Source organism: Phalacrocorax carbo, chromosome 8 (genome assembly GCF_963921805.1).
Source record: "Phalacrocorax carbo chromosome 8, bPhaCar2.1, whole genome shotgun sequence".
Taxonomy (NCBI): domain Eukaryota; kingdom Metazoa; phylum Chordata; class Aves; order Suliformes; family Phalacrocoracidae; genus Phalacrocorax; species Phalacrocorax carbo.
Genome location: NC_087520.1, coordinates 35385123 through 35409577, shown reverse-complemented (window position 1 = coordinate 35409577; position 24455 = coordinate 35385123). Strand labels below are relative to the sequence as shown.

At 38.7% G+C, this 24455-nt stretch overlaps 1 protein-coding gene across 1 annotated transcript; it reads right to left on the bottom strand.

Annotated features, from left to right (window-relative positions):
- Positions 1-906: 906 nt before the first annotated feature.
- On the bottom strand, positions 907-24392 carry GPI (glucose-6-phosphate isomerase). The gene is made up of 18 exons (XM_064459570.1): positions 24153-24392; positions 19091-19181; positions 18079-18147; positions 15162-15281; positions 13161-13244; positions 12922-13068; positions 11101-11172; positions 10060-10104; positions 9162-9215; positions 8182-8242; positions 6443-6486; positions 6054-6206; positions 5566-5695; positions 5115-5191; positions 3668-3796; positions 3064-3139; positions 2911-2977; positions 907-1350 (listed from the first exon to the last, which is right to left on the bottom strand). The coding sequence occupies exons 1-18, from the start codon at positions 24269-24271 to the stop codon at positions 1227-1229; spliced, it is 1662 nt and encodes a 553-aa protein (XP_064315640.1). The 5' UTR covers positions 24272-24392; the 3' UTR covers positions 907-1226.
- Between the last annotated feature and the right edge of the window lie 63 nt (positions 24393-24455).

The following is a 24455-nucleotide window of genomic DNA, read 5'->3' as shown; positions in this document are numbered from 1 at the left end:
CTTTTTGTGACCATGTTTTACATGGAGAATTTGCTTTATAAAGCTGATCAGAAGCAAAGCATCTAAGCACTATATGTAGTCTGAATTTAACTCAAATCCATGGAGCCAGATTGTCAAGCACTAGAGTTGTTAGTGTGCCACCATGAGCAAGATCAAGCTTTTGATCCTGCCAATGAATCTGTGCAGCAAACATGCACTGAGTTACAAGCTCAGACTTGGAAGCCACAGTAGCATTTGTCGTGAAGCCTTCAGGGCATGAGAACCACAGTTAACATCTCATTTTTCCTTGCAAAGCTTGTGTCTTACCTTTATTTAAGGTGTTACAGAACAATAGCCACAGCATGCCAGTCTGCTAACAGAGAGGGGTTAACAGTGGCAGGGAATGAGAGAGGATATAAGCAACTTGCTTTCAAATAGATAAGTTGTTCTCTATTAATTCTTCTTGTTGCAGCAGTGATGCTGATTTAAGAGTGAGAGAAACTGCCTCTGGAGAATATCAAAAATACATTTCTTCTGCAAGTGATACCAAGTTTATGCTTTACGAATTCTTGAAAACTGGAAAATAAAGATATCACTGTCATTCCAGGAACTTTCTTCCTTTTTGGATAGCTGTCTACATGGGGCTTCCATAGCTTATGGAGGAATCAAGAGATCTTTTACCAAACATTAGTAAACTTTCCTTTTCACAGTAGCATTAAAAAAAAATTGTATCTTGCTCAAATGCATCAAAGCATGCAGTATGAAAAATCTACAGCTGCAGATTACATTCTTTGAACACATTCTAGTTTCCAGCTTACAGCAGAACCAGTCCAAAAAAGCATTCAGTTTACTTGGTTGCAGAGGACCTTACAGAGTCATTGAGGCAAATGTTACTAGGTCTGCACTTTAAAGATACCGAAGAAGAAATTTTACTCATCCATCATACATTTTATTTTCTAGTATCAGTATGTGATCATCTTTAAGGAAGTTGAGGGATAAGAACTGAGGAACATACCAGCTGCACTTTACAGATTAACAGCCACAAAAATAGAAAGCAACTATACAATATCTGGGTTTCACAAAACTATTTTTCATTTGCAACACTTGACGCAACAAGATTACTGCAACAAGTGAAGAAGCTACATCTGTAAAGTGCTATTTTTGTTAGAAGTGGCTAAAAAAAGCACAACTACAACAGATTTGGGTATTCGGTGATTAGATTGTCGGTGTCCTCCAAATCTTTCATTTCAGGCTCTGTGTTTTTTGATGAAATTGATAAGCCCATTTGTTGAGCTATCATGAGATGTCACTGGAGCATCTGACTCCAGTTCAGGCTCAATTTTCTTGGCAAGTTGTTTTCCAAGCTCAACTCTGCATTTATAAAAGCAGGAGAAAGAAGAAAAACATCATTAGCGCTAACAATTTACAGGATTTACTATAAGCCACTGATACTAAAAATAGGTACCAGTAAAAACTAACTTTACAGTGAACATTGATGAATGTTTTTCCCTTTACAAATTACTAATGAAGTTAATATTATTCAACCCAGTGCCGTTCATAAACAACTGCAGTTGTCACAGCTATTTAGCTGGACATCTCTCGAATTACAGTATGTCTAAAAAGAGAAAGTTTTGTTTCAAAAGTTAAGCAAAGCCTTTTCCCCTTCAGTACTTGTTTGTATTATGCAGCCCGCCCCAATGTAGAACATATTCAGCTTGCTACTGCTCACTGTTGAACATGAACATCCCTCAGAACACTTATTTGTAACACCAAGACAATAAACAACAGCTGAACTGGAGGCCTGGAAGCCCTCCCCAACTCTACAGCATGTTATCCAGGAATTACAGCCACAGACAGGGTAAGAATCTAGGATATTCCAACAGCTGCAAGAAAAGGCTGGTTCTACAGCATCCCAACATTCCACAGGTTTGGATGCCATTCCAGAATTTGATGTGTTGCAGTAAAATCCATACTTACTCCTAATCCCATGCCTGACTTCAGAGTTTATGGCAGACATTGGCTTTTATTAGTCTTCCATTTTCAGTTTCTACTACTATTTTTTAGTTAAAGAATTTACTCTGGTAACATAGGTCTAAGAAAATGTATACAAAGACAGACCTTCCTTCAGTCTTTAAGAAGACAGCTTAGTGTTAACTGCTATTCTAAGCCTGTAGAGCAAACTTTCTCTTCCAAATAACCCCTCACAGCATAGGCAGGTTTCATCTGAAAAGTCTTACTCATTTCCCAATCACACTTTTTCCTGCATAAGTCTTCATATAGTATGTTGTACAGTTAATATTACTACTGATTAAAAGAATCTGATTAGCTCCTGATTAAGTCTTCCATTTTTAAGTGACAAACTCCTTGTGAAGCTGCTGTTCGCCACATGGAGCTCTACCACAGACCTTGGTCACAGGTGCAGCCCGCATTAGACCCAGAGCTCCTATATATGAAGACATCTGGCAAGAATGTTCTTGTATCTCCAGTACAGGAAAATTAAGAGGTGGTCAGACTTACTTAACAGATGTCATTCAAACTGCCTACTAAATGTTTCTACAGGTAAAATAATTATTTTTTCCCTCCTAGAAGGGAAATTATTTTCCCTTTCTAATTCTCAGAGCATGAGTTCAGCCTGCTTGACTATTTTATGCATTATTACTGTGCCTCCTTTCTGCATTCATAGTATTTTTTTAAAAATCAAAATAAAACAAAGGTCGTTAGCTGAAGTTCTATCTACAAGTCAGCTATTATGCATAGCTGAACAAGGATACATGGTGACTTGTCCCCAGAAAAATCTGTTTTCAGTTGAAACTATCCTGTAATAATTTAATTATAACACACATTTTTTCCATTGCCTTTTCTCTATGTCATGACAGATTAAGGAACACCACAGTCTGTAAGTACACAAGAAACAGATCAAAAGATACTTACCCCCACTGGTCATAACTGTTGATATCCCAGACAACTCCTTGAACAAATATCTTGTGCTCATACATGGCTATAAGCAGAATAAAAGAAATTTATCCATGAACTTTCTGATAGAGTCTTAACACACATTCACAGATGAAAGATTTATTTACTTACCAATGATGGCTCCCAGAGTGAATGGGTTGAGTTTTGTAAACACAATGGAATTGGTTGGGCGATTTCCCTCAAAGACCTTTCAAAAGAAGAGTTACATTGTCACCTACCATGCTTTAAAACTCGCATCAGAAACTGGAAGTTTCTATTTTCCTTATAGCCCACATTGGATGATTTGTATTAGCAGCAAATACAAATCCTGAAAGCTTTAAAGGCTAACAACTTCAGTCAGAAAATAGTATCATTTTCATATTTCATTACAAACAATGCCAAAACATTATCTCCAAGCACTATTACTGGCTACTATGGGCTACATGAACAGATAAAATATGAATCAGTATCCCGGGGCAGCAATAAACTAATCTTTTCTGAAATGCCTCAGAAGACTTCCAGATCAGCATGCTTTAGGAGTGCCATTCCTAGACTGCTCCACTAGACCTGACAAGGTAGAATCTATAAGACAACCTTCATGGCTGTCAAGACAGTAGCACTTGACAGTCACCGGAGGGCACTGCCTCATCAGCAAACTTCATCAAGCAGACCAACACAATGCTTTCACCACAGCATCTAACTAGAGGAAAGCTGTCAATTGCCCAAGCCTGTTTACCTTATGGGGAAGAAGTTTCTCCAGAGCATCTCCACTCAGTCCTGCTGCTTGAAGCTCCTTACGAGCTTCATCAGCAGTCTTTCCTTTCATCAAGGCCTCAGTCTGAGCAAGGAAGTTGGCCAAAAGGATCTAGCAGGTAGAAATAAAACCATCAACACAAGCTACTGTTTCCTTAACTGAAACAGTGATTGACTCTAGACCAAGACCTAGTTTAGACTTACAACTCTTGTTTTTAAGACTATGGCAGTAGAATGTGCAGTAGCTTCAAACTGTATAATGCCCACTATTGCTTTTTACCTCAGAGTGCCAGGAGGCTTGATTACTATTTTAATAGTGCATGTATCCAAAGACAACCAGAACTGTTTTGAAGAATCCTGCCCCTGCTGAAACTGACAGCAAGCCTCCCAGTAAGAACTAAAGAGCCATGATTTCACACCCCCCTTTTCACCTGTTATTGTCTATACTTTTATCCTATGCTGCACCATATGCATCGAAAGCCAGGTGCAAAGACTGGTCAAAGGTAACCAAGATATACTTAATCTATATCAAGGAAAATCCTCACAGCATACCATATACCAATCCCTACCAATACAGTAGAAGTGTTTAGTTTTCTATTCCCTGCCTAATGTTAGTCTGCAAATTCACGTGTGGTTTTGTCCTACCCATCACACTGAAGTAAAACTCTTCCTATATCTACAGTCAAATGAAACCTTTTCTCTCCTTCTTTTGCAAAGTCATCTTCTAAAACTTTCACCTGTCCTTGGTGTTAACTCAACAAAAAATTATTACAAAATTTAATAGCACTTTTAATCTGAAATCAGGACAAGATTGAAATTTAGTGAGAAAACATCTTTTTCTGAAGTATGCAGTAAGTAGTAGACCTGGACATGTTTCCACCTATGGAACTTAAAATTGTTAGACATAATTCACTGAAAATCCTTAGCTAGCTGATACATTAAACTAAAAATATTGAACTGGTTAAAAAATATCTATGTGTAAAGGCTATCACCCTAGCCATGCTAGCATACTCAGTAAATTTTGTCCTAGGGTTCAAGACTCATAACAGCACCTCTTAAAGTTTTCGTCAGATCTGAGAATTTGCTTCTTCCTACTCTGCAAGAATTACATTCCTTACAATTCCTACAAAGAATTTTCTCTCCAAATACTTAACTACTCAACTCTTTCCAGCCTCTGTAGGCCAACAGGCCACACCATTGATCTGCCTCAAGAACTGTGGCTGCATTTTCTTCAAGAACAAAAATACCACTGTATTACATATAATATGGAATTATCATTTAGATATTTTCAAACCTATTGTGAATATTCACGGAGCCTATGTGTATAGTTTCAAAAGGGTATTTAGAAGTTTCACACACTGCAATACTGAGTAAGGTTCAATGCCTTCAGCCATAAGAAAATATGGATGCCCTGGCAAAGAACTTGTTACCTTGTGATGCAAGCCACTTCTGATTGGATGCTGGGTCTGGACTGGGATCAGAAAGTCACAGGGAATCATGCGAGTTCCTATAAGAAAAAGCTATGTTAACCCTGCAACAGGAAAATCTTAGAATATCTTCAATTCTCACCACATTTTCAGAGTTATTGGAAGACTCAGCCACTTTAAAAAGCTTTTTTTAAAAAAGCCTTTTTTTATTAACAGCAGTGGGAAGTAACAATACAGCTCAGTAGTTTCACCTTTAGTTGTCACACCTTACTGTAGAGTTAAAACCCTCATCTTGTAGCCTTCTAAAGCCACTAATTTAAAGCACTATAGTAACGTGATGCTAGGTTAGAAAAGAGCCCAACCCCTAAAGCAGTGTCAATTCTTCAGACTCTTCCAGCTTTGTAGCCATTCAGAATTTAATTCCTAAACAAGGTATTGAATAGTTTCAGTTTACCTTGATGAATGAGCTGGTAAAAAGCATGCTGCCCGTTGGTGCCAGGCTCTCCCCACACAATAGGGCCAGTACTGTAGTCCACACGAGAGCCTTTCTTGGTAATGTATTTACCATTAGATTCCATATCACCCTGAAAGAAGGGAAGGGCAGAATCACCTCTCTTGCAGAACCACTCAGTATCAGTAGAAGTTTCCAGACATACTTCAACTATGAGTGCTGCTCATTTATGGAAATTTCATAAGTATCAGGAATATATCTGCTTAATTTATGGACACCAAGATAATGGAGGTCCAAGGGAAAAAAATCTCTTAAATTAACTGACTAAATAAGCTGCTATCAATCTTGGCAACAGTCTCTCTGGGCCCTTGATTACATGAATTTAAGTGACTGCAATTTTAATCTAAAAACACGCATTCAGGTTCTAGAACCAGGACAGAAGCATATCTTCATATTTGCCTCTTGAAATATTTACTCTGTGTGAGCCTTACCTGCTGGAAGTAGGCAGCAAAGCGGTGCATGTATTGGTCATAGGGCAGAAGGGCATGGGTTTCACATCCATAGCAGTTTATATACCAGACCCCTAACATGGCCAGCAGAACAGGCATGTTCTTCTCCAGTGGGGCAGTGTGGAAGTGATTATCCTATGTCACACAAAGGAAAAGAATTACACTTTTGATGAAGCAATCGTCATCCCTCCCAACTCTTTAACTATTTTTACTGTTTCAATCCAGGGAGAGCTGGAGAGCTTCCCAAGCAGTCATTTTAGAAACATTGAGAGGACATAGGGAGCTGAACTCTAGAAACCAACCTGCCTTCAGTTATCTTACTAAGAACTCTGTTAAGAGGAGCAAATCTGAAATAGGCATCCCACACTCACCATCCAGTGGGCTCCTGCAAGCAGGCTCTCAAAGTTGTCAAAACCTAACATGAGAAAAAAGTTAGTTTGTATTTACTATTACAACTCAAACTTGATTTTTCTTGTAGAGACAATCATAAAACAGTTGAGATTCCTTTTATGCAACAAGGCTTGCAACTACTAATAGAGTTTAAAGTGGCACTTTGACTTCTCCATAAATTTGCATCCCATAAGCCAGATATATTTAGTTATGATTACAGCCTGGACTTCAGAGCAAGCCCAACTTCATGTAACGCACTTCAAAAACCTTTGCCCAAAATCCCCATTCAGGCAGAAAGAGCAACTGGAAGTAAGACAGAGGCTTTAAAACCAGGCTGTGTTAAAGGCTACATAGTTTTCAGCAAGTATGAACATGTAGTCACTTTGCCACAGTGGGAGAGACATCCCTCCAAAAAACAGGGCAAGGCTACTACTGCAGGGATTTCTCCATTGGTCTGAGGAGAAACAACTGTAATAAGGTCTTCTCAAAGACAAAGGTTCCCCCCACTTCCCTGTCCTCTTAGCAATTCACCTGATTTTTCTTTGCTCTATAATTAGAGTATTTAAATCCCTATTCATTTTCACTAATGATTGGTTTAACTAATACCATGCTTCCCTGCAAAGCCAGAAATCCAGATTCTTACACAGAAAAATTGAGGTGGTGGTGAAGTGTTCAGCAATCAAAGCAGCAGCTCTGCCTCTGGTCAGAAGCCAGCTTTGGGAGATGAAGGATGTAAAAGCAAGAATTGCAGATAGACTGACATGTCAGCAGTCAGCACCAGATCTGTCTGACAGCAGAGATGATCACTTTATTGCAGACAAAACAGTAAGTGCCTCACTGAAGTTTATTTTGCTGATCACATAGGTTTTTCTATACATGACAACTCCTATTCATATCATTCCAAAACCACCAAAACCAGTGTTTTTCTTGTAATCTCAGTCTAAGCAAATTTCAGCTTTTAGTTAGAAAAATAAATGACATTATGGTTTCAGACTTTAAATATCTGGAAGAAGTCATGAGGCAACAAATGCAAGGCTGGTGAACAGCCTGCTCACCAAGGAACAGCAGTTCTTAGAACTCTGACATTCACTGTGTGCTCTCCACCTGCATTTGGGACCTGCATCAGAAGTGTCAATGCTATCCTGTAACAATACAAGTAGGTGGGGATCAATTTCGAGGGTCTTTGCTCCACAATCAACTGCAGGTAGAAACAGCATCCCTGTATCTAGGCCCTATGGCCAAGAAGAACTGGGGACAAAAGGAAGTAATGGGAGAAGGAAGTAGTTACCAATGCTAAATATATCATAAAGGACTGAAGACATCAGATTTTGCTGTTTAGTGCTTATGTACTCACAGAAACTAAATACCCTACTCTTAAATAGTTCAGGAATGTCAGTTGTGAGGTCTAATTTTCAACACAGACACAAGTGCCTGATTTATGTAAAGCCATGGCTATACAAGGGACTAAAGAGATACAATTCAACTATTTGAAGCTAAGTATGGTTAATTCCCAAAACTACGTTTATAGTACTAAAATCTCAACATTTCCATTGCATTACAGATCGATTTTTAGCACAAGCATCCAACTAGTTGGAGTAGGTTGGGTAAAATATTTGCCCCAAATCTGATCCACGATCCACTACTGTTAATGCATTCCATAGTTATATTCCTGAAGCAAACAGATTAATTCTTGGCATTGTTACATCATAGGAATACCTACCAATATGCAGGGCAATGGAGAGACCAATGGCAGACCAGAGGGAGTAGCGGCCACCAACCCACTGAAAACAAGAGATAGGTTTAGACAAGAAACATGCAAGGCTTATAAATTCAAACTTATTCAAATTATTAGGAAATAGCAACAATGTGTTTAAACTATTTTCAGCAAAATCAATATTCTTTCTGGTGATAATTCGTTATATGGCATGGTCAAGGGAACCTGCACCTTAGGGGGCTACGTTAATGAATCCTTAATTATGGATATTTTGAGACTTTAAAGTTATCCCACTAGTCCTGTTTATGTATCTGTTGAAGCAGACCCCTTAATGATTCCAATTCACATCCAAATACTAGATTTGCAGCTTGTATTAACTGTTTTCCTAGTATCACTCCTCTATAGGTAAAGCCTGCTTCAGCAAGATTACAACAGTCTGGGGAAAGATAATGCTCTAGATAATTTCTAAACAGCAGCTTTAAAATCTAGTTTGTCAGGCACATAGTCAATGAGTCCAACCAACCTCTTTCTGATTAAGTATAAGGGCAGTATACTTAAAATATGCATCTGCTAGAAAGTATCAAATTAGGCTCCTGTTTCTGGTGTTTGACCTTTACAGGCCCAGATTATATACAGTAGACCCCAACAGTCAAATGTCACAGCTTATAATAACTACTTACATAGAGGAATAAGCTAAGACTTGTATCTCCTGTTACCCAACAGCTGATCAGACAGCCAAGAATATAGAAGGCTTTTCTTCTGCAGGATTTTAATGGAATGGCCAAGAGACAAGATTGTTTTGCTTGCCTGACACATTTTCAATTTGCCTTTAGTTACAAGTCTTCAGATGTTTCAGTACAGAGAATACAACTGCTATAATTTAGGGGGTTTGGCAGTTTCCTGACATCTAGTTAATATTTTTTTTGAAGCAAGTTAGATTATTCTGACAGTTAACACCTACCACACAACATGACACATCTACTTACATCCCAAAACTCAAACATGTTCTCTGGGTCAATTCCAAAGTCTTTAACTTTAGGCTAGAATAAAAAAGCATGCAAGAACACTGTAAATAAAACCAATATTCTTAAAAAGCTTTATGTCTAGCAAATAAAAACCACAAGTTGGGTACCTATAAAATACACAATTCCCCAATTACATCCTCTATTTTAAAAATACATAACATCCATCAGAAAAAAGTATACCTTCATTTCCAGAGATCACTATCACTATTCAGCAGTCTCAGATAAAAGCAAATCAATGACATACACTCATTTTCTGATCAGCCTAAGTGGCAATATGAGTTGGACTGACATTCAGTTTACGTTTAACAGAACCAGAATGGAACAAAGGAACTTCACACCACAGTATGTGACAGCCTCTCAATTAATGCAGAGTCCTTTTCTAGTTGCTATTGGTCTTTCTAATTCATACTTTTGCACGAAACACCACATCAGGGTACATTATGCTCATCATATGCCACAGATTATTCACACAAGCTACCTGCATCACTTCAGCACGCACTTGAGGAGTCTAGAAGAGTAGCATTTGTTCACATAACTGCATGCACACATGCTTAACCAATTACAGGTAACATTCATTAATAACCAGACAGTCATTCCAAGTATAAGATCTTGATTTCAGATTTAAAGCTCTAGCAGAAAAAGCACAAACCTATAACGAAGGTCCAATCTTGCTACAGTTTGTTAATTTGGAAGGGTTTCAATTATTTTCAGCAGAAGAAAATACGTTTCCTTTCAAGAGAAAGGTTAACTATTGGTATTCAAGTAATAGTGTCTTAAAAGATAGGCTTCCTTATTGGATTTTAAAATGAGGCTATCTTAAAGGTACACAGAAAAAATAAAATTGATTCATTATACTTACACCATTGGTAGACAAGGCAACAAAATGCTTGGCCACAGCTGAAGGCTTAATAAAAATAAAGAGATTGTTAGATCTAGAATGCTAATTATTTTGCTTTCTGGTCAAAGCTGATCTGTTACCATTTACACTCAAACAAAATACTGTTGACTATCAAATTATTTTTGTGTTATCAACTTTAAGTCATTCACATTCAACATGGGATTTGGCAGCATAACTGTCTGAAGGTAATATTCTGATAATATTCTCATTAAGTCCTCTGGAAGCAGTCACTACTTAGGGCAGCACACTGTTTCCTTAAGTGTATGTTATCAGTTCAGAACAACACTAACAACACTAACAAAAGTTCAAGACAACTGGCACAACTGATACATCAAGCTCCAGATTTAGAATTTGGTCTTTCAATAAGCATTCTGGCGAACAAAGATGAGCTATCTGCAACAGTAGTGTAACAAGGAATTTAAGCCCAGCTTTCAAACTAAGTACAGCTACCCTGACCGGAACAGGATAAACACCATCTTAACCTGAGCAGGCAGTATCTGCTTTTTCCTTTTAAATGTTAGAAATAGGAGAGAATGAGCCAAATACAAGGTTTCTATTCGTAGCACAGCCATCTGCCACAGAAGTGTCAGTATATCACTCCAGGCACAGCTTCATGTCTAGCTTTTAAAGATTTGCCAAGAATTGGAAGGTAATGCCACATAAACACCCTATTCTTGGATTTCCATGACAGTAGTTTCACCAAATTATTAGCCAGCTCTAAGGTAAATGCTACAATATTACTTAACAGGCAGGATTTTGGGGAATAATGCATGACAACCATTTATAATGAAAAACTAGTGGTTTTACCACTTTGATTGGACATAACAGCCTACCACTAACTAACTAGAATTGAAATGTTACATGTACAGCATTTGCTGAGCTATACAGCTTATGTTTGGGTAGCTATTGGCTCTGCTCCAAAGCACATAGAATGACCAGGGAGAAGCTGCACAACGAAAAGCTGTTGCATTCTGTTATGTAACCTAAATATATTAGACTTACATCATGAGCAGCATGTAAGAACCACTCTTTAGCCGTTTCTGCGTTGGTGATAGTTTCTTGGGTGGTGAAAGTCTGCACATCACAAAACAAGGAAGTATGAAAACATTGTACTTAAATTCAGGCTGCTAAACATCATATATTCCAGATAATCAGAGCAGAGATTCTAAAAAATTCATAACAGACAGCTGCTGCCAGATTTCAGAAAAAAGCAAGCTCATCAATCCAGTTAAGATTAGTGTTGCTAGATTTACCTATCTAGTTTTCAACTAGCATATACCTGGAACTGGAGTAATTATTTCCCCATTTCTTACCTTCCCTCCCTGAAAATGGTATGCAAAATCTTAAGACTAAGATTTTCTACTTTAGTCTTTTACTAAATATGAAGTTTTACCATTCAACTAATAAGAACTAACTGAGCATCAAAACAGGATAACCTAGCTGGATTGTCCTCCTCTTCTCCAATTCCTAATTTTTCATATAGGAACATTCATTTCTGCTAAGACTCTTACCATAATTTTGTTTTGCTGATTAGAGGAAAATGTTTTCCTGCTTCATGAAGTGTGCACAGAAGTTCAGTCATGCAGTTTTGCAAATATCTACAACCATTCTGATTTACTCAGCCATCAAAATTTAGCTTTAAGGATGAACACTAGATTCAACCTACTCTCATCCATCTCCAGAAATATTTCATTACAAAACACAAGCCTGTTATGGAAAACAAAAAATGCCATTCATCCCCTTCCAAATATATCCAATTATCTAACTACAGTCTGGCAAACAGAAATGGAAGTTACTCTTTCAATTTGGCAGTCTTCTAAGCCTTTGAACCGTGATCCTTGAACTCAATTATTCAAAGTGACCATTAATATTACTTTGTGAAATTTCCTTGTTACTCCAGAAGTTGTTGCTCAGCTGCAATATTGCCAAGATAAGATAATGAGCACCACTGTAGAGCATGACCAGCATTACACACATGTTCATTTGCTGCAGATTCTGTCTTCAAGAGCAAAAAGTTTCTACTGTGCTTTACAAATGAAGGCAACCCAAGTTACATAACTATGAAGTTTGTCTTCATCAGTTTCCTCTAAGACAGAAGCATTCCTCAAAAGGAAGATGGCAGCTAGCAATTATGTCTACAGAATAAGTTATTAGCAAAGCAAGACTTAAAAAAGGCAGCTATTAAGTCTGTATTTGGAAGTAAGTGCCATCTTATAAACTACCAACATACTATCTTTACCTTTTTGTAAGTAAAGAAGCTCAAAGTATAGTGCTCAAAGAACTCAGCATTTAAGTTATTTACGTAAAGATATTTTGTTACTACCCTAACACAGAATGAAGATTCCCAAACTACATGCAATTCATTAATGCGAAACAGAGAACACTGTTAACAGTAATACCATACTTAAGATAAAGGACCAAAAGCAACCTTAAATAGAAGTACAGAATGAGACAAGATCTTGAATTTCAAATAACTACATAGGACCCTATATTCCACCCACAGAGAAGTACAGTAAAATAAACTTTTGCGAATAAAGCTTCAGCTTGTGTTGACTGAGAAATAAGCCATAGACAACATGACATTGCTCATGTGTCTTACTTCTTTAGCTTAAGTAATTTTCAGCATTTGACTTATGGATACTTAAGTATTTCAGTAGCAACACAGGCTTGTACTGCAAGTTTAGGATGAACTACAACAGGCCTTTTTAGAAACAGTCCACCTTAGAAGTCCCTGAACTAGTTCTTCCTGTGGACAGATCTCTATTCTGACTGAATCCTTTACAGTCAGAGAACGTCACACCCCCGTGCTTGTATTAGACATACCTTTGACGCAATGATGAAGAGCGTAGTGTCTGGTTTAAGCTCAGCCAGGGTTTTGGCTATATGAGTACCATCAATGTTGGATACAAACCAAACACGAGGACCTCCCTTGGAATATGGTTTCAGGGCTTCAGTTACCATCAGAGGGCCCTGGATAGAAGCAACGATTAGATTTTTATCTTAATTGCAAGCATGTACACACAGAAAAAGATGTAGAAGATGTATAGAAGTCAGGAGCTTACCAAGTCAGAGCCACCAATCCCAATATTGACAACATCAGTGATTGCCTTTCCAGTGTAGCCTTTCCATTCACCACTACGGACTCTCTGTGGGGAAAAAAAAATAGCAATGACTATTTTATACTTACACTAAAGTTAGTGATTCTAACACTGGAAATATGCTGTGTTTTAAGGCATTGTTGTAGAAGGTCTCCAAAGACAACTTTCAAGCTTCTAGACTTTAAAGCCTACACTCAAAGCTACCTTCTTAGCTAGACATTTGGTTGTGTCTAAGATGACACTTCATTAAGCATTAGAAGTCTAATGGACATATCTAAAAACACATTGCAAGATCAAACTCCCCTTCTGTGTGGGCTGCTATAGCATTTACAACAATGTTGTTAAAGACCAGATATTTCAAGCTAAAAAGGAAAAAAATTTGGGCATTAAACTATTTGTGACAAATACTTAAACCTGAAGGAGTTCTATAAGTATCTTTAATTAGAAGTACCTTCACTAACTAAACTGGAAGCCATTAAAATATGTATAAAGCCATAGAGATATATATTTATTGGCAAACCAAACATTCAAAATGCTTTTCTATTTGACATATGTTTTGTATTAAGATTTATTTCTGGGCTTCACCTTAACAGCACATAGATTTCTGCTCTAGTCTTGTTGTTTTAACAGTTCCTGAGAGTTCTGACAAAATTACAATCATTGAGTAATATCAAAACACTGTGTTGAATTTTGTTCCAGTCACAAAAACTAATTGTGTACATTTCTACATACATTCTACAATTCTAAAGCAGTTTTTCTACAAAGTTGTGCTGATAGGTGCTCTTCTTCCCTACAGATGTTTAAGTTAAAGCTTTTTGTTTTTCCAAAAGGAAAATTCACTTCTAGTATACACCATTCCCGCAGCCAGTAGGTGATGTGGCCATTGTTTTAAAATCCCACCTAAGTGAGTTAACTCAAATAAACATCCTTTGTTAATCTTTCCAAAGGAACTGCTTAACATGATTTTTATTTTGCAGGGAAGACACATCTGCATAGAAAGTAATATTCACAGGCTCTGATGATTGAAACCATCTAGCAATAAAGAGGGTAGCACCAGTGAAAACTCTTGTTTTTCACTACCAAAAATCTTAATCAGCTAAAAACTCTACAGTGAAAAACAAATCATTGAATTTCTGTGGCCATTCACTTCTTACATTACCTGAATAAACTAGTTCAGACCAATTAGTGTCAGTTATTGTGGTTTTGGCATTTATCCATTAGGAGCTGGACATAATCCAGGCTCATTTTGTATAGGTTAACAAGTATGAGTTGGCAGTGATACTGGCCACTACCACCTGGATGACACTTACAATAGCAATCAAGCAAGTCCAGGTCCTCACAGCCATGTTTAAAGTGCACTAAAACTATTTGGTGAGCTTTTACTGATTAGTTTTATCGCACATAAATCTGACTTTATTAGAATCTCTGTGAAGTTCTTCAGAGCATTTCCTCAACTCATCTGACAGACACCTACATTTTAAAGACTTATAGAAACAAAGAACAATTAATGATATTTGAAGATAATGGTTAACTGCGCTACTGTAGAGCATAATCAAATTGCAAGTGAGCTGGGAGCTTCTACCTCTCCTGATTTTACAAAAATTTTAAGAGGCAGCTTCTACTTGATAGAGTCAAGTAGTTGAAAAACTAGCAAGAAATAAGGCAATATTTGAATGGTACTTAATGATTTACAAGACTCCTGAAGTAAACGCAAGATTATTGCTAAAAGAGCAAGAGCTAGAGAATATCTTAAAGAAAAATCCACTTGGGAACAGAGAGAGAAGACTGAATCATACTAAAAAAAGCTCCAACTCCACACTTGCACCAGTACTATTACAAACCTCAGAGAAGGGCACAATAATTCATGTGAACCAGCCTAGAATCAATGCTTCACAATACACATATAGAAACCTGGCTGGGTACAGAACAAATATATGAAAAATAAGCTATAGTGGTACTTCATACCTGACAAAAGTGTTTCATTTTGTCCAACACTCTGTTTACTTCCGGAACAACATCCTTCCCATCTACAAGTATTGGCACATTGGAACGATTTCTCAGAGCAATATGAAGCACAGCTCGATTCTGAAACAAGAAGGGAAAAAAATTGATGAAGCTATTTCCAAATTATACCCAGAGGCCTCAAGTGTCTCATCCAGAAGGTAGTACAATCTTCAAGACTTAATAATCATTTAGATTAACTGGAATTGGTAGAGCAGTAGTTCGTGTGTGTATGTGTATACACACACACATTACCAGTTACCTAAATCATCCTCTCACTTCACATAATCAGTGCAGATGGCTTACAAAAGCATGTAATATGCAAAGTAAACAAATAGCTTATTACTTCACTGTGAAAAGAAAGCTCAAAATCCCTTGAAAAGCATTTAATTATTGAGGTTCAAAATTCAGCAATATGCAGTACTCAGTGATCTTAATTACTTCAGCAAGCTTCAGGTATACAAGGATGAAGTTGTTTCCTATTAATGACAATTAATGAAATTTCACTAATGAAATAGTGAAATAGAAAATAACAAAGTTATTTTCTCTGGCATTTTCTCAGTTATCCTGAGTAGTCCATTTCATAGAGGAAGAGACAAATAAGTATTTAAGCATTTGACAAAAAAGGATTACAATAGCAACATTATTGTATCCACTGCCTACAAGTAAACGTTCCCTGACTAGTGCACACCAAATACGTAGGTGGTAGTTGTGTTATGAGGAAAAAACTCTGTTAGTATGCACCATATTATATTAATTCTCCACAACTCAAAGAATTGAAATCCAGCCTGTTATTTGCCTGTTCAGGAGCTTAACAGCTTTAATCTAGAATGAAGAAGTTAGTCAATACTAAAGACCAAATTAAAAAACTAGTCTGCTCTACCTCATTGTTCCTCGCTACAATGAGAGGCATTGTGAGACAAAGACACAGGCAATATGAACTGCCAAGTTATGATTTAAATACCAAATGGTAATTCAAGAGTTTGTGGTTACTGACTTGGAATACAAAAACACTCTTTCAGTTGCTAATTATCAAAGTGTACCCACTTAAATTTGGGGTGAACAGAGGCAATTTTTTTTTGCAACACAGCCATGGAATGGTATTGTTTGATAGATACTTCTCACTCTCAGGCTTGAGGGAAGCTTTGTTTTAATCAAGAGAAGTAGTCGTATTTGACCTGATGTCTACTGTTAAACAGAAGTATTTTCTACATATCAGGTGGGCTACGAAGACTGTCCCATAATGCATGGTCAGATACAAGTTAGCTTGTAATGCACTGCCTTTGTGCCATATCAAGTTGCAAGTTTTAACTCATCTGGGACAAACACCTGGCAATGACACACTTGGGTGCACTATAAAGAACTTCCACATAAGCACACACCATGCAGCCAATGCCTGCAGCACCAAATAAAGACAAGTCTTAAGTATTTAAGATAAATAGCTAAAAAATGTTCTAAATCTGAACAAGTCAGTTCTTGTCATTAAGCAGCTCCCTTCTGTCTTATTGCTTTAGGTTTATTCAGTCATGCTGCTTGACAGCATCCTGTTTTAAGGTCTCACGACCATTTCACATTGTCCACGTGCTCATATTCCAGACCCAACACAACTTGATTCAATATTCTATACAAACAGAAAAAATTAAACAAACCAAATCTAATTCCAAGACAACTTCTGACTGTAAATGAGAAACAGCTTGATAATGAAGAACATGTTTCTAGACTCATCGTGCAGGTAATTGCTACATAAAGTTGCCATATCAAGACAGTAGCAAAATAGGGAGCTAGCAGCAGAGGCCAAACACACAGTTTAATATTGTGTTTAAATGCTTTCTGTGAAAATTGCGTCCTTCTGAGAACACTTCAACTGCTACGTTTCCTCTCATGAAGACAACAAAGAGTAACTCCATACCACAGAATCAGAGTTGGCCTAACCCTGTAATAATTTGTGTTACATGAAGCTAGTGATAGGCAATATCTGCAAAAACAATCCACCAGGTAGATTTAAGCTTATCACTCTCTCTCCCTGCTTCCTTTTTTCACCAGCTAGAATTACATCTGTGAATTGAAGGCATTAATACAGAAAGAAGAACAGCCGTTTCTGTCTATGCACTTTTACAAACATGTAGCATTCACAATCAATACAATGTCCAACTACTGTGTTATTTTAAGCAAACAGCTTGTGCAACAGCTAAATCAGTCAATAAGTCAAAGGAAATACTGATTTCTCTGAATTTACCTCAAACATACTCCATAGCTTTAAATATTAAAGGTAGACTAATAAGTCACACCATCCTGTTGCATTTCCAGTTTTCATTCTATTTTTAATTTCAGAAAAAAAGGTACAGTATGTTTGCTGTATATCTTAGTGAAGATTTAACTGTAATTACAACATACAGATCTACAAAAAGAGGAAGATACTCATCCTCTTACTGAAATAGGTGGCTAATTTCCCTAGACGGTTTATAGTCTCTACTGTCAAACGTAAGTTGCATTAACAACCAAACCAGAGAGTCTTACACAGTCCTCACTAAAACTTTCTAGGCAGTTTACTAAGCTTTATGAACACTGACGCTTGGCAAAAGCACACAAGGGATACCTGGAATGCAATACTCTGCTCCATACAAATGAGGGAAGAGATGAACCAAAAATCTCTAAAACACCAAAGGTGCGCATTGAAGGAAAGATTGAATGGTTTTATTTACACACATTTTCTTCTGTCTTTTTGACAGAGGTGTAAGAATTTCTCATGTCAGTAGTGCAAACATTATAACCACTCAGCATTTCAGAGTAGCAATTAGAGCAAGTTTTCTCAAGACTTCTCTTACACAGATGCATGAACATCCAAATTATATAGGCACAACTGAAGGGGAAATAGCCTCACCTCAGTGAAGTTGATCTTCTCTCCACTGAACATGCGCTCTCTGGCACTTTCCACACCTCTTGACTTTGCCTGCAGAATGTAAAAATTGATTCCTCTTAAAAACAGTAGGAAGTCAACATGCACTACAAAGGTCCAGCTATATTGCAGTGGGAACATTTACCACAAGACAGTGAAACAAAAGTTATGACACTAGATTAAAAGACCCACTAGATTCTAGCTTAAAAATGGATTCTCCTGTTTTAAAGCAAGTATTTTTATGCAAGCTGTTTATTTCCTTAAGACGTTACACAGTAACATGTGCTGAATGACCAAGATGCAAGGAATCCATCTTAATTACTCAGTTTCATCTCGTCATACTGCTGCAGGACTCATTAATGATTCTTTGTACCAGCTTAGATTTTTTTTTTTTAAAAACTGAAGAGTAGCAAAAGTGATTTTGCTATGGCTATTTTTCACAGTTCTTCACTTTTTCAAAAATCTGTGTCCTATCTGGGCTAAGCCTTTGGCTGAACCAAAGTTCAGTTGAGTAAGGGTTATAAATATGAACACCATGCTAAGTTGAAGTTAATGACACAAACTTCTTCCTTAAAATACATACAACTGTAAATGGATCTCAAAACTAAGACTGCATGACATAGAAAGTATTGTTTCAATTGCAGGTATAGAAGACATAACCTTCTCTTACAACTTTAAATGAGTCTCTCATTTTATTGCAGGCCTCAATAACAGTGCCATATGCCACCTGGTCTGTTACACAGACAGAAATCTTTTCAATGTGCACAAAATACAGATCTCCACATTGAAAAAATGGCCTTGTACCTTGGGGCTAAAGGACAATGCTAGACTTTGAACAGTGCTCAAGTGCAAGTCTTGTAAACAGATGCCTTTTAACTTTGGTGGTCTCAAGTTCAGAGCTAAATGTATATGAGCAATGCTAGAAAAATCAGCTGCAGCTAGAAGTTAACTTTTTTCAACAAAAAATGTTGAATTAATAAACCAAATAAAGAGTCACCAGTTCCATCAGCATTTTCATCACTTCTTCTGTAACAAGGTTCTTCGAATAATCCAGTAAAATATCCCCATGATCAGAGTTCAGAGTCAAGCTGTCAAAACAAACAGGTTGTTTAGTTGCACATTCCTGAAGAGTGACTGTTTTAAGCAAGACAATGATAACTCTACAGATTACAAAATAATTTGAATCCTAATTGTACTAACTTAGTAAAGGTGACCTAAGGGACTGATTTGCCACACAAGTTTCATAAAATTACTTACTAGTGTATTGTCTTAATTGAAGACCATGGTTTTCAACAAGCTAAACTGTAGTGTACACTTTCTGCTTGTGAAAGCCCAAACACAATGAAGTATATTTAATGCACAGTTGGACAATCACTTTCTATTTTCACTGAGCCACTAGCATTCTCTAGCAATTATTAGCTTTTCACCAATATATCATAGGTAAAAAGCTTGCACATTCTTTTGCTGCTAAAAAATTAAACTGTCTTCCTACTGGTCCTTTCAACAAATATAGTCATTCTTTTGTATGGAGACTTGAACAAGCCTGATTTGAAAATCTATACAACTTCATGTACAGAAACATTCTGTCAACTACTATGCAGAATTAAACCCCATTTGTGCATGGTGTAGTCTCACTGTCCTCGCTGACTCAGTGGAAGTCTCCAAATTATCTAACTAATCCTTATCTGAAAGCTACAGCCTAATGCTTCAACATAAAAGCACTTTTGGGTTTATACCTGAGGTGAAACACAGAAATGGTAGTCCAATAGAAGTCACGTGAGCCTGTTTGTATTTACGAGCCTTGTATCTATGTGAGAAGTTCTACAGTCCCTCTAGTTCTTTACAGCAGGTTTCTACCCATGTTTTCTTTGCACTAAGTTACAGCCAAATGTACACATTTACTCTAAAATGAAGAATCAAAGTTCTGTAAGTAATTCAGTAGGCCTTCTATAAAAGCACAGAAGGCCTTTTATATCTTATTCTCACAAGCCACAGGAAATTGCATGCATCTAAACTCTCAATGTTTCTGCATTGTTAATTATCTCCCCTGCTTTTTCTTTCCCAATATTTAAGCACAGAAATATGCACTGTTACTTTAGTGACCCCATATGCCAGAGACATATGTGGGACAAACCATGGCATAACTGATATTCTGAATAGATATAACAGAGCAGGCAAGATTCTGCAAAGGAAGGATGGAGCTGAACTTGCAGTAACAGTAGTACTCAGCAAGGCCTAGACATTTGGGTGGTTTCATTAACTTGAGGAAAAACAGAGTAACATGTCGTTCTTCTGGTCTTAAAATACAAGAGACACTAAATAAGGAAAGGGAGTTGTCTTCAACCACAGTCTTAGAAGAGTGTTTCTTCTGTAGGTGAAAAAACAAGGCAAGTAAGGAAAAACTGTATCAATACTATTAATCACTCTTCTCTTCAGTGGGCTGCAAACAAGTAATCCTGAAAGCCTGACTATCAAGCACATGGATACCTGGAATATGGCTAGCTAAGGGAAGGACTGCTACCTCTCACTGGCAAACTTGCTATTTATTGATACAACACAAGAAAAATACGAACAAATCCTGCAAGTCTTTGTATTTGGGAGTTGATGCAATCTATTTACAGACAAGTCTCAGATTTGAACACATTTTACTAATGATACAGCAAGGCCATTAGTATACTAATATTTCTTCACTTAAAAATTTTAAGGGTACTACATCTCTAAGCTATAGTTTAATATAGTGTTCTACTCCATGAACATAAAATCCTTACAATCTTTTCTTTATGTTTAGCTAGCATGTCTTACTTCTACAATTCACTGTTATTTTACTTATATGAATTTAAAAAAATATCGATCTCACTAGACCTAGAGGATAAAGAATCGCATGAAATTCTGGCTGGATTCAAATCACTACTCATTTGAAGAAACTGCAGAAAGATGACATCCCAAGACGTTTCATGCAAAAAAAACAAGCAAGCAATGGCTACCAGATCTAACTTCCACACACAAGGTAGAACACAGAGCATGCCATGTAATCTCCTCTTAAACCCTTAAGCCAAGAGATCCACCTTTTATTTAAACAGAGGCCCAAAACCCTGCAGCTCAACTGCATTCTGCTACACTACCCATTCTGCAGTGCAGCAAACAGCCGCACTACCCAGGTAGAACAAGAGCCTTGTCACGTAAGCCACATCACATTTAAGTGATGCAGCCCTTAATCAGAAGGTCACCTGCAGCAGCTCAGAATGATTTTTATCTCCCATCTAAGCACAAACTAAAGAAGCTGCATGCAACCCCTAAATGTATTACTACACAGATTCCCTGATAGCATGTCTTCCATTTAGATTTGAGGCTCTTTCTGATCCTTCATAATGGACAAGCCAACTAGCAGGAGTGTAATACTAGTGCTTTGTATCTTGCTCTAGCCATCTGCATCAAGGGTACCTTAATCAGCATCCAGGTATCTCTTATCTGCTGATTTTCATGCTGGCTGCATCCTATCAGTTCTAACCCTTCAAAACTAGTAGAGTTTTTCTAATGAACCACCCATTGTTCCTACCAGACCTTACATTTGGGTGTCAAAGAGGACAAAAAAGTACAAAAGGAAGAAAGTATCTCCCATCTGTATTCTGCAGGACAGAATCGGTGAGTCTAAGGTTCTTACAATAACATTACATAGATACTCGTGGCTCAGAGATTAAATACTCAGATTATAAATTATTCACACCAGTCTGAAATTTCTCCAGAACCAGTATCAGGAAGCACTTCTACATGGGTGTAAGTTTCTCTTTTCCTTCTAAAGGAAGAGAGATAGTAAATTATCTTTATAATAATACCTAGCAGAACTAACTGAAATGTATTCAAAAAGATTAATTTCACATGAGGAAAAAGGTGCTAACTACAGAGAGGATCTTGTGGCCAAATCTGCAAACTGCTAAGGATTTCAACAGATGTTAACTACCACCATCCTGCTGATCTGGCTCATAAAACAGCAATCCATGTGAAGTATGCAAGCAGATCTGTCAAATTAACCCAGGCTGTCAGTTCTGCAATTGTATTTTCTATGAGAAAGCTCTCCTGGTAGTCTAGAATGTGTTAGTATATCAGGAAAGAGGTCTGAAATAATGAAAACAAAGGATTAAGATACATTAAGTAAGCTTAAAAACACCTCAACTCTTTCCTGTTCTTATAGGCAGCACAAAATGACATTAAGTTGGACAGGTATTTGAAACAGATAACCATGGTGCAGAACATTTTACAAAAATCTGATAAAACACATTCTAGGAGACACACTGAGTACTTTCAGCATGGAAAAAACATGTTAGAGATGAGTATGCCTGCATGAAACAACAGTTGTCAAATATCTTCTCTTTGGTTAACTACACAACGACACTGTAACACTCAAAAAAGTTCAAGTATATTACACATTCACAAGGCCAATTAAGTACAAATTATTTGAGATTGAGAGAGTGTATTTTACAGTTAATGTAGCTTGGATTGATATTAAAGTGACAACCAATGAGATTAAGATGCAGCGCCATCCCTAATAAGAGTACTTGCTTAAGCCACTCAGAAAGGAACCTAAAAGAAAATCAAAAGGTATAATCAAGAGGTTATCTAGCTATTTTGCTTCAGGTTTCCTTTGTTCCAAGTGTTATCAAATTCAGTTTCTTGGGATATACTGGAGATAAGGAAACTTACAACCAGAACTAGCTCTATTAGAAAAGAGCTAATAGATTTGTATAAAGTCATATTAATATAGGTTCTTTAACATTATAAGAAGTCCTCTTAAAAGAGCCAGATGAAGTCAATACTCCAAAAATACAGCATACCTTTTCCATCAATAAAAATGGCATTTTAACTCTAGTGGTATGCAGGACTTCATATGCAATGTTTAACTAAACTTTAAGTAGTAACTAATGAGCTCAAAAGGAAAGTCACTTCCCCTCAAGATGCTAATGAAAAGCTTGATATGTGCAACAAGTCTTATCTTAACACTCGAGAGCAGAGGCTCACCAAATCTATATCACCCAGGCTCACTTTAAAACGCAAATCAGGGATGCATCTATGTAGTATTAGGCTTTTCAGATTGCTGGTATAATACAACAATGTCACCACACAACTTCTCAGCACAGTCTCCGGCATACAGAAGACATCAACCCCACTTTACAGGATGAAACCACTGAACGATATCATACTGCTCCCACTTCTTACTTCCTCCTCTAGGAAAAATATGTTGCAATGCATTTTCTGTAACATGGAAGGCATGAGGCAAGGGAGGGTTACACCTGCCAAACATCCCCCACCCCAGGGCAGGCGTATGCAGGGCCGTACTGCTGCCAGGTAGGGGCACCGGGCGGGTGGCTCCTCGCGGACTTATCTCGCGGCTTATCATGACTAAGCACGAGGGTGCGAGAGGCTGAGAAGCGAAGGACCCACAATGCCGCTGTGCGAGCCGCAGCCCTACGCTGTGCTTCCCGGCACGTACCCTGCTGCAAGGCTGAGTCAAGGACAAGCGCGCACGGCCGCCCTCCTCGGGGGCTGCCAAGGAGCGCCCCCCCGCCGCCCGTCCCCCACGTTCCCAGGAGCACGGCGCTGCAGGCCCCGGCCGCATATGCCCGGCGCGGCTTCAGCCGCCCTACCCCAGCCCCTCCGCACGCCGGCGGGAGCGGCGGGTGGCCGAGAAGCCGCGTGTGTGCGCGAAGCCCCCCGCGCCGGGCCCGGTACGGGCAGGAGGGGGCGGAGGGGGGCGACGCGGGGCTCTGCCCGCGCCCCCGGTGGACAACGCGGCCCCCGGCGGGAGGGCGCATCCCGCCCGCCCGCCCGCCGCGGCGAGGCCCCGGCTCCCGGCGGCGCCTATCCGAGGGAGGGAAGGTGGGAAGGAGAAGGAGGAAGCCAGCCCCGCACTGCCCTGGGCCTCGCACGCGGAAGTGCCCGGCATGTCGGCAGCCCGAGGGCCCGGCGGGCCGCAGCGGTTACCGGAGAGGGCAGGGGCGGCGGCTGCCCCGAGCAGCCGCAGGGGAGGGACAGATAGATGGCTGGCGGGGGCTGCCCAGCCTCACCTTAACTTCTGGAAGCGATCCTTATCGGCCTCGAACAGCTGCCGCAGGACGAGCTTGGGGGAGTTCGCCTTGTGCCACTCCACCAGCTTCTTGAAATGGGGGTCACCGGAGAGCGCCATGTTAGCAGCCGGGGAGGGATGAGACTCACACAGCTACAGCGGACAAACGAACACGGCAAGCAGAACTGCCGCTGCCGCCTCCGCTTTTATAGCGGCGACTCGGCCTCCCGCCGCCGGCCCCGCCCCGGCCCCCCTCCCCTTTGCGGGCCGCCCTGCGGGGCGCTAGGGTTTCCTCCCTTCCGTG